The sequence below is a fragment of the Tupaia chinensis genome, unplaced genomic scaffold (genome assembly GCF_000334495.1).
Source record: "Tupaia chinensis unplaced genomic scaffold, TupChi_1.0 Scaffold144015_1, whole genome shotgun sequence".
Taxonomy (NCBI): Eukaryota; Metazoa; Chordata; class Mammalia; order Scandentia; family Tupaiidae; genus Tupaia; species Tupaia belangeri.
In genome coordinates, this window is record NW_006203867.1 from 223,957 (window position 1) to 234,476 (window position 10,520).

Sequence of the window (10,520 nt, forward strand, 5' to 3'; positions counted from 1 at the left end):
TGTGCGGGGGGGGGGGGGGGGGGAGCCGATGGGGCTGCCCAAGTGCTGCCAGCCAGATGCAGCGGACAAGGCCTCGGTGCTGGAGGCCGGGAGGCCGGCCTCAGCTGGCAACGCGCTCAAGGGCCGCGTGCCGCCCGGCGACACCCCTCCAGGCAATGGCTCGGGCCCACGGCACATCAACGACTCTCCCTTTGGGACTCTGCCCAGCTCAGCCGAGCCTCCCCTGACCGGGCTGCGGCCCGAGGGCTCCGAGCCACCAGGACTCCCCACCATAGGCCCTCGCCGGAGGCCGGGCTGCTCCCGCAAGAACCGTACCCGCAGCCAGTGCCGCCTGGGCCAGGCGGGCAGCGGGGGTGGTGGGGCTGGTGATGTGGAGGGCTCCGGAGCCCTGCCTGCCCTGGCCTGCAGCCTCACCCCCCTGGGCCTGGCACTGGTGCTGTGGGCAGTCCTCGGGCCCTGCTGACCAGCCACCAGCCACCAGGGCGTCTCCGCAGCCAGGTGTGTGTACATACGGGGTCTCCCTCCACGCCGCCGGCCAGGGCCAGGCGGCAGGCCCCGGGGGAGGCCAGGCCCTCCCTGATGGTCGCCTCCCCGCCTGCCCAGCCCCATCTCCACCCCATCATGTTTACAGGGTTTGGCGTCGGCGTTTGTTCCAGAACGCCGCCTCCTGCCCGGATCGCGGTATAGAGAGATATGCATTTTATTTTACTTGTGTAAAAATATCGGACGATGTGGAATAAAGAGCTCTTTTCTTAAGCTGTAGGCTCTCGAGCTGGGGGTGCTGCAGGCGGTGAGAGGTGGGGGTGGGCCCTGGAGGGGCAGCGTCTCCCTGGTCCAGGCTGGCCGAGGGCAGCTCAGACTCCAGGAACTGCCTCCCCTCCAGTCTGGAAAACCGAGCTTGCCCCGCGGCTGACGGCAGTGCGCCTCCACCGGCTCCTCTGCAGGCTGGCCACATTGCTGGCACCTTCCACCCTGGCTAGCCAGCCCACCTCCCTCATGGCTCAAGGCCGTCCCCAGGAGGAGGTCTCCCTGGTCCAGGCTGGCCGAGGGCAGCTCAGACTCCAGGAACTGCCTCCCCTCCAGTCTGGAAAACCGAGCTTGCCCCGCGGCTGACGGCAGTGCGCCTCCACCGGCTCCTCTGCAGGCTGGCCACATTGCTGGCACCTTCCACCCTGGCTAGCCAGCCCACCTCCCTCATGGCTCAAGGCCGTCCCCAGGAGGAGGCTGAGGGTGAGGGGCGGGGTGCTGAGGGAGCCGAGACCCTGCTGGGAGTGCCGGGGTAGTCCTGAAGGAGGCTGCTCTCACACCCCTTCGGCCTCCCATGTCAGACACGCATGGGTCAGGGCATCCCACCCTCACGGGGTGCTCACAGCTCAGGTGGAGGCCCTGTGGGTGTGCGTGCTCCTGAACACACGTGTGCACATGGCACACACACGGCAAGGCAGAGAACACACGTGCATGCATGCAGGCATATGCTCAGAAACAGCACACGCATTGCTAGGATATGCGTGCACACGTGTTCCCAAGGCCCGGGCTGGTGAGGACTCCAAACAAAAGGGAAAGGGCCTCGCGGCCAGGCATCGGCTCGGGACGCTCCAGAAAAGGGTCTCCCCCCACCCCCTGCAGGGCAGGGGCAGGAGCGAGAGCAGGAGACAAACATAGTACCCTGGGGGGAGTGGGGACAGCGTTGCTGGTGGAGCCAGATGGCCGTGGGGGCGTCAAGAAGGAGGCTCTGGAAGCCCGGGGGAGGAGGGGACGGGGCTGTATTCAGCAGCCGAGGCCCCTCGCAGTGTAGGGGGGCCCAGCGCAGAGTCAGGAGAGGGCTGTATTCAGCAGCTGAGGCCCCTCGCAGTGTAGGAGGGCCCAGCGCAGAGTCAGGAGCCGAGCTCAGCTCCGACCTTCCCCGACAGGGTCCTCCCAGAGGCAGGTTCTTCCAGGAGCCCCTGGCACCTGCCCCCACCCCCCAGCATGGCTGAGTCCCCGCTGCTGCCTGTCCCCGCGTAGCTCCCACCCCCCTCAGCACTGTGGACGCTCACAGCCCTCCCCCCTGGGACTGTGGGAAGGGGTAGCTCAGGCACAGTTTGGGACACTGTTTGCCCCTCAAGGCTCCCACCTCAGCCCCTCTGGGCCCTAGAGACCCCCTGCTTGTTCTTAGCAGGCCTGGCTATGTGTGGACAGCCTGATGTCAGGGTCCTGGGCAGTCCCCACCCTGTGCCTGGAGCCCTGCCAGCAGCCCCGCCATCAGCACCTCTGGGCTCCCCCAATGTGTGACCCACAGCCAGGCCCAGGTCTGCCCACCTATGCCAGGGCACGGGTGGGCACAAGGGGTGTGGCAGGAGTTGCTTTATCTGGTTTTCTCCCGAGCAGCCCCTACCACATCTGAGAAAACTCAGCCCCTTGGCTAGACCTGAGAGAGAAGGCAGGGCTCTGCGTGCCAGTCAGGACGAAGGGACCATGACACCCTCATACGGAGGCCTGAGGCCCACCTCGGCTACCCAGCCACGAGGGTGTGGCTTGAGGAAGGACTGTAGGGCCCGCCTTGGGGTGCATGCCCCCCAGGATGGGGTATCACGTCCCGTGTTGGGCCCACTCTTCACTGACAGACACCTGAGCAAATGCCACCACCAGCTGTGACCAGGCTGGCTGACCAGAGGCCCTGAGTGGGCCCTGCCTCCACGGTCACACCTGTCACTCGGGGCTCCTAGAAGAAACCGGTGACTTTTGTGGGAAAGGGCAGACAATGGGCCAGCCAGGGAGAGGAGGGGACGGGGCTGTATTTAGCAGCCGAGGCCCCTCGCAGTGCAGGGGGGCCCAGCACAGAGTCAGGACGCTGAGCTCAGCTCCAACCCTCCCTGACAGGGTCCTCCCAGAAGCTGGGAGGTGACACAAGAGCTGAGTGAAGCAGGAGACGTGGGCTTGGGGACACGGAGGAGCACAGGTTACTGTCGCGAGGCGGGGAAGGGCGGGACCTGATTTCCCGAGAACGTCCCTCTGGCTGCTGCGTGCAGGTGCGGGGTAGGGGCCGGCTGCTGTCTGGCCAGGCCCGAGGAGGGCGGTGGGCCGACCCAGGAGGAAGCAGACACGTTTCTTCGGGTTGGCCCCGGCAGGATGTGGCATGCGTCCACGGGGTGGAGGCGCTGGGCAGGGCTCCTAGGCGTCCGCCTGAGCAGCCAGCACGGGGAGCCTTGTCCCCAAGGCGGGGGCGCCCGGGAGGAGCCGCCGCCTTGTCGAGGCCCGGGAGACATCTGGGCGGGGGTGTCGTGTGGGCGGTGCAGGCTGAGCTCAGGAGAAGGGCCGGCTGGAGGACACATTTGGGAGTCGTGAGCGCATGGGTGATATTTACAGCCCAGGAAGAGATGAGATCACCGGCCGGGGCTGACGAGGGGCTGGGAGGGAGAGAAGTGGGTGCTGGGCCAGGGCCTGGGACTCAGCTCCTGCCAAGCCCACCTGCCCCTCTGCAGCCACCCGGCCTCAGCCCCAAGTGGGGCGCTGGACCTGGTGGGTGAGCCTACAGCTGAGCTCCAGCCTGGGCCTCCCAGCCCCAAGGCCTGAGCAGGAAACTAATTAAAGCCGTGTGAATTGGTGTGAAAGTGTCATCCCCCCCCCACAACCATGCCCTCTGTCGGCTTCCACGGACGCTTCTAGCCCCATCCGAGGACGCCGGGCCAGCCACAGGAGACCTGTGCACGGAATTCTTCTCAACTCACGGCCACCCCTGTGTCTCAGGCCCCTCCGGGCGCACCACCACGGAGCGTGACACTGGGTGGATGGGGCCTGCGTTACCCAGAACAGGCTGGTCCCCCAGCCCGGGCCCCTGGGAGGGTGGGGAGGCCCAACCGCAGGCCCTCCGGGGCCGAGGGGTCCCACAGCTGCCCCGAGCGCCCATCCTAGGGGCTGCACGGTTGGCTCATGCTCTGTCCCCCCGTTTATCTGGTTCGACAATTGGGAGAATTGTTTTGAATCCTTTGCTGAGTCCTGAAATAGGAGGAGCAGCAGGATGTTCGGCAGCTGATGGTGGCCCGGTGTCCGGCGAGACCGAGAACACGCCGGAGACACGTTCAGAGAGAAGTGAGTGTTTATTTGTGGAGGAGCTGGGGCCCAGGGGATGGCTGCCACGGCGGCAGGGTGGGGCCGCCCGCCCTCGGCCTCCCCAGAGTGGGGCGCGTGCCTCACAAATGTCACTGCTGCCATCCCCAGCGCAGCCGAGGAAACAGGACCGACGTGTGAAGTGACGGGTCTGGGCAGGATTGGGCCTGAAGCCACGCGCGCTCACACACCCCGTGGCTAATCCTGGCTCTGCTCCCGAGCACCAAGTGGCTTCCTCACCCTGGGGACATCACAAGGCCCTGTGCCAGCCGGCTTGGGGGTGTCCCTCCATGACCACGGCCATGGCTCCACTCCCAGGGAGGCCCGGCCTTCAGCTTCCCTTGTCCTCCCTGCCGTGGTCTTGCTGTGGCCCTGTGCTTGGTCCCTCCATGGGGACCTGTCTGCCTGCCCCCCGGCTTCTTCTTTTCCCACCCTGTGTCGGCTGAGGCTGCCGTGGACGCCTGAGCTCAGCGAGGCCTGGACGGCTCCAGGAAGACAGCGCCATGCCTTGTGAGCTGTGGGTGTGCCCAGTCTCCCCGGGGACACAGGAGCTCACGGGTCCCGTGTGCGGAGGCCTTGGAGAGGGGCTATGATGGGGTGGCCGCAGGGTGGACTTCTGGCAGCCTAGACCCCCGAGGTGCCAGGCCCGGCCTAGAGGCTATCCTAGGGTCCACTGAGCTAGGGTCCACTGAGGAGGCTGTGGGCGGCCCAGGTTGGTCAGGTCTGGCCAAGGCTGGGCCTGGTGCTGGTGTTCGTTCCCAGGTGGGGGCGGGGGCTCTGCCAGGCACATGTCTTTAGGACCCCTCCCAGGTAAGCTGGGCCCCCACCCCTGTGTGCAGACTGGCTCCTGGGAGTCAGAGCATACCGAGGGCAGTACTGGGTTCCCCTCCAGCCCTGCTCCACTCTGCCTGCCCACCCCAGCTCTGCCCACAGATCCTCTTCCCAGTACCTGCTGCTTTGCTTCAACATGTGGCTAGAACACCACCCCCTCCTCCAGGAAGCCCTCCTTGATCCTTCCCCCCAGGTTGATCCCCACCCAGCTAGGTGATCGCAGTGCAGTGAGACCTGCACAGCCAGGCTCAGAAGCTCCTGAGCTCCAGGGCAGCCCCCCACGCCTCCATGGCCTCGGTTTTCCTGTCCGTTGTGAGGAATGAATAAATCCTCTCAGAAGGGATCCCTGCTCTGAGTGGGTGCTGGCGGGGCTCACGGAATGCCCTCCCTCCAGCCGTTCCCCACCCAGCAAGCTGTCTGTGGGCTCTCAAACTTCAGGACCAAGCTGTCACCTGATTCCCAGGCCCAGGCAGGCCACGGGAGTCCCAAAGGCCACATGGTAAGTGGTGAACTGGGCTGGACTGAGCCCCATTGGCTGGGCGCACCCCACCGTGTGGGGCCGTCCAGGACTGGAAGTGGGGACCCCTTGCCTGGTATCAGCTGAATGCTTAGCTCGAGGCTCTGAGCCCTGCACAGACAGCGTGTCCCTGGAGCCACTGCAGATTGCACACGGGAGCCAGCGGGCCTGCTGGTGAGTGGGACTTAGCCATCCAGCCCCAGGGAGTCCAGCTCCATGGGAATCCTGCTGGCCTCCTGTCCTTGCAGCTGGGTTTGATGGAGATCCTTCAGGCTCCAGCCCAGGCAAGGGGGGCGGGGCCCCTTCACCCAGTTTGACTCCGCTGTTGTGGGAACCCACTGGCCCCGCCCGGCAGGGGCAATGCTAAGACCCAGCATCACACCCTGGGCTGTGGAGAGAGGGGCTGCCGTTACATCATGTGGCGTGGGGAGGCCGTGTTTCACAGCCTGGCAGGTGGAGTCCACACAGGTGGGTGTGTGGAGGAGCAGCATGCACCCTCGACCTCCCCTGGCCGAGCCTCGCCCCCCTCCACGGACAAAGCGAGAAGGCAGAGGCCAGCCCCTTCCGCAGACGCCACGCGGCGCCGCGCCCGGATCACTCCTGCCGGTGCAGCCTCCGCGGGGAGGGCTAATTAAACCCACCGCCAACCGGCCCCACAAACACCGGGGAACAGGAGGCCTCCGATTTGTCTTCACAAAGGGCTGTGCAGAGATTTATGGGCAATAAAGGAACATCCATCTCGGGCCAGGCAGAGGTGCGGCGGCCCAGCCAGCGGGGCGGAGAGCGGCCCCCTCCCAACGCACGGGCGCGGAAGCTGCATTAATGACACCGCCAAGGAGAGCGCCGAGGTTTGCAGGGGCTGCTCACCAAGAAGGAGAAAAATAAATGCCGACAATTAGGGGATGATGAAGACCTTGTAGGGAAGATACCTCGGTGCGCACAGGACACCCGGCGGGGCCAGCCTGGGAGGGTCCGAGGATGCTGAGCCAGCAACCTGGGGCAGGGGCCAGCGAAGGGACAGACGTGGAGAGAGCCTGGCGCCGCATGCAATTATTTCTGAAAAATGATGAAACAGAGAGAATAGAAGTGGAGGTGGGGGCCTGCAGCCTCCAGGGGTGCTGGGGGCTGGTGGGGAGAGCAGGCCCCGGGGCCGGCTTTGGAAGCTCAGCCTGGGAAGCCTTCCCTGGGTCTGTTTGTCCGCCATCTTTCTCCTGGAGGTAGGCAGAGGAGCTGCAACCACACCTGACCCCTGGGAGACCCCTTCTCCAACCCTCCTTGGCTCCCCAGTCCCACCCTGTCCACCCCAGGTCTCTCCAGCCCCCTTCTGTCTCCTGACTGGCCTGTGTGAGCGAGGGCCCCATCCATCCATCCCAGTCTGTCTTTCTGTCTGTCCACTCGCCACCCACTTCATTCTGCAACCCCTCCCTGCTTTTCCCCAACTTGGGTGGGGACCCAGCCGGGAGCATCCTATAATAATAGCCCATACTGCCTCCATGCCAGCCCGCCATGCCTGGGGAACTCCTCTGGCCCTTCCAGGCCCTCTGCTGGGTGTGGTCTGTCCGTGTCAGTCCAGCCCACCTGCTCTGGGCCCTGGGCTGGGAGAATGGGCAGCCATGCCTGGACATGGGAGGTGAGATGGCACCCTGCGTTCTGGTCAGCCAGAGCACCAAGACCGTGCCAGCGTTCCCACCCTGCTGGGCCTGTTCTACCCACCGATCCCGATCAATACCACCAGATGGAAACACCCAGCACCCAGCACCGCAAGTAGATGTTCTCGCAAGAGCCTGGGGGGGCGGGGTGCACCCAGCACCCTCGTGCTGTGGAGTCAACACCATCCAAGATACCCCAGTCAAGCAGTGGTGGGTGCCCAGCCAGCAGCAGGCCCTCCAGGATGCCAAAGACCTACGAGTGTCCCAGCAGCTGTGAACCTCTTTGGCTGCTGGACCCTGCAGGCTCCAGGGAGGGAAGGTGCCTTTCTGTGGCTGGAAGAGCAGAAACTGCCTTTGGGGATTTACTGGGGATTATCCTCTCAGGAAGAGCAACTGAGCCAGAGCCAGGCCCTGACCTGGGTCACCATGGCCAAGCCACGGTGGCCACTTGTGGCGCTCAGGGCATCGTTGACCCTGGGACTTGCAAGGAAGACCACGTGGAACCTCCCGCTGGGATAGGCAGACCAAGGGGCCAGCCCCCTCCAGGCCTGGTCTGGCTGGCTCGTGCCTACCCCCAGCGCTGATGAGGGGGGCTGTGGGTAGACGAGGCTGCAGAGGGCCCCCCAGAACACTCATCCTCAGCGTTGGACCTGATACCAGCTGAGCTCAGTGAGAACGGTCTTGGTGGTGGAGGCCCATGAGGCTGGAACTTTACTATAGAGTGTGTGTGCTTGCCAGAGAGATAGAGAGAGACAGAGAGACAGAAAGCGAGAAATCACCCCCCAGGGGGGATGGCCATGCCGCAATCCCTTCTCCTCCATTCTCCTCTCAGGGTCTTGGGCACACACACACACACGCGCCCAGCATGAGTTTTAAGCCTCCAGGTCTAGGACATGAACCGTGGTTCTACTACATGGGAGTCCAGCGACATAGCCATCACGTCAACTGCTGGTTCCCTCTTTTTTATTTTTGAGAGGTTTCTGCTATAGAGCTTGTGTGCTCACCAGACAGACAGAGAGAGAGAGACAGAGAGACAGAAAGTGAGAAATCACCCCCCAGGGAGGATGGCCACGCCGTAATCCCTTCTCCTCCATTCTCCTCTCGGGATCTTGGGCACGCATGTACACGCACCCGACGTGAGTTTAAGTCCCCAGGTCTGGGACGCGAACTGTGGTTGACTACATGGGAGTCCAGCAACATAGCCATTACGCTAACTGCCGGTCCCAGGCTGGAATTTTAAAGCAGCATTCTCTTTGCAGGCTGTTGAGATTCCAGGAGGAGAGGCCCAGGGCCCCGCAGCCAGCCTCCTCCTCCCCCATGGGTCCTACAGATGTCCTAAGCCCCAGCTTGGAGGCCCTGGGTCTCCAAGGAGAAATAAAAGCCAGAGAAGGCAGAGGGGCTAAGGGTGCCTGGATGGGCCACGGGGCCAGGAGCCTGGCACCAACACCGCCTCACCTGCCCGAACACCACTGAAAGTCCAGGGGGGCTGAGCAGTGGGCCCTCCAACTGCACCGTCGCCGGCTCCAGGGATAAGCTTGAAATTGGCGTGGCCCGGTGGACGCCAGCCTGTGATACCCTCTCCTGCTGGGGCTGTCTCTACTGCACCCCCGAAGAGCTGCTCAGGTCCCGAGTGTCCGTGGTTGGGGAAGGACGGGGCAGGAAGTAGGGACAGCCTGTGTACAGAACACCTGTGTGTACAGAACACCTGTGTGGGGCCCTGAGCCTGGCAGCCCTTGGTGGGGCAGGGTAGGCACCTGACTCCAGGATGCGGGGTTGGGCCAGGCCAGGGCAAGGCTGACGATGGGGAGAGTGACTCTGGACACCTGCCAGCAGGGACCCCAGGGCCCCTCACTGCACACTGTTGCTGTGACATCACGGTCCCTTCCGGGCTCCTGCTGGCCTCCTGCTCACTCCACATTAAGCTAGAGATAGCCCATGGGCTGGTGGGCAAGGCAGCTGGGTCCCACATGGCCAACCAGGCAGTTCGCGTCCCAGAACCAGTGACGTGAAATACACACCAGGTACATGTGCACGCATGCCCAAAATCCCTACAGGAGGGAGGCTGGAGGAGAGTGTGGCGTGGCCGTGCCCCACGAGAGTTGCTTTCTCGCTTTCCCTCTCTGTCTCTGTGCCTGACCTGTGAGCATACACACCCTCTAGCAAATGAAAAAAAATCTAGTCTGGGAACCAGCAGATGGCATAACGGTTATGTGGCTGGACTTCCACGTAGTCGACCATAGTTCGAATCCCGGATCTGGCAGCTTAAAACTCATGCTGGGCGCATGTGCATGCATGCCCAAGATCCTGAGAGGAGAATGGAGAAAGGATTGCGGCGTGGGCATCTCTCCAGGGGGTGATTTCTCACTTTCTGTTTGTCTGTCTCTCCGGTGAGCACACCTGCCCTATGGTAAAAATCTCCTTAAAAAAAAAATGTAGCCTGATACAAAATTTGATTCAGAGACGCAAAGTACCAGGGGCTCACAGGTGGGGCGAGGCTCCAAGGGCAGAACCACCCAGTGACCTGCCTACCAGTCTCAGAGCCTCCACCAGTCTAAGCCAGTGTGAGACCTAGCTCGGGGCACGTGTACCTTGCCCTCTCCTGAGCCCCCATAGGGAGGGGCCCCAGGGGGCTTATCTGGCCCCTCCCACATAATACCTTGCCCCCAAAGTCCTCTGGCCCTGGCAGGGACCCCCACTGAAGCGGCTTCAAGTGTGGGTGGCCCTCCGTCCTGAGAAAAGCAACAGCTCAGTATCTTACACCCCCGAGGCTGCCCGGAACACAGAGCTAGTGGGTGGCCTGGCAGGCTGAGCAGCCCTGTGGACTCTGGGGCGGGGTGGCCCGAGGGTGACGTGTAGCGAAATGGGGCTACACCGGGGTGGGGGGGAGGATGCCTTCCCAGGACAGGCATAGGGGGAGGGCAGGTGCCACAGGGGGTGAAGCAGGCATCCCCCGAGTAGGGGGTCACGCGTCATGAAGAGGCCCTTGGTGGACCCTCCAGAGTGACCTCTGTGCTTGACCCGGCCAGGTCTGTGGGGTGGGAAAGAAGAGGTGGGGGGGAACCAGCAGTTAGCGTAATGGCTATGTCGCTGGACTTCCACGTAGTCGACCGTGGTTCGCGTCCCGGACCCAGTGGCTTAAAACTCACACCGGACACGTGTGCATGCGTGCCCAAGATCCTGAGAGCAGAATGGAAGAGAAGAGATTGCAGTGTGCCCATTCCCCCAAAAAAAAAGAAGAAGAGGTGGGGGAGGAGAGGGCTGGAGGCCCCTAGAGGCCCAGGGCCTCGGTGTCCTATCCTCTGTGTCCTCCCACCACCGGCCACTCTGCCACATGTACCCAGCTCGTGTGCCTGCCAGGGATGCCCCCTGAGGTCCTGGAACAGTCCAGGCTGGACGCTGTGGCCAGCTGTCCACGTACCAGAAAATGCCCCGGTTCC

General features: G+C 63.6%; 1 protein-coding gene across 1 annotated transcript in view; it reads left to right on the forward strand.

Annotated features, from left to right (window-relative positions):
• The window catches only part of LOC102484741 (reticulon-4 receptor), a 25,575-nt gene extending 24,825 nt beyond the window's left edge, over positions 1-750 (forward strand). Inside the window, 2 exon segments of the mRNA XM_027767198.1 lie at positions 1-15; positions 18-750. The exon segment at positions 1-15 is cut by the window's left edge and continues 711 nt beyond it. Coding sequence (XP_027622999.1) covers positions 1-15; positions 18-463 — 461 coding nt within the window. The 3' untranslated portion in view covers positions 464-750.
• Positions 751-10,520: the final 9,770 nt, after the last annotated feature.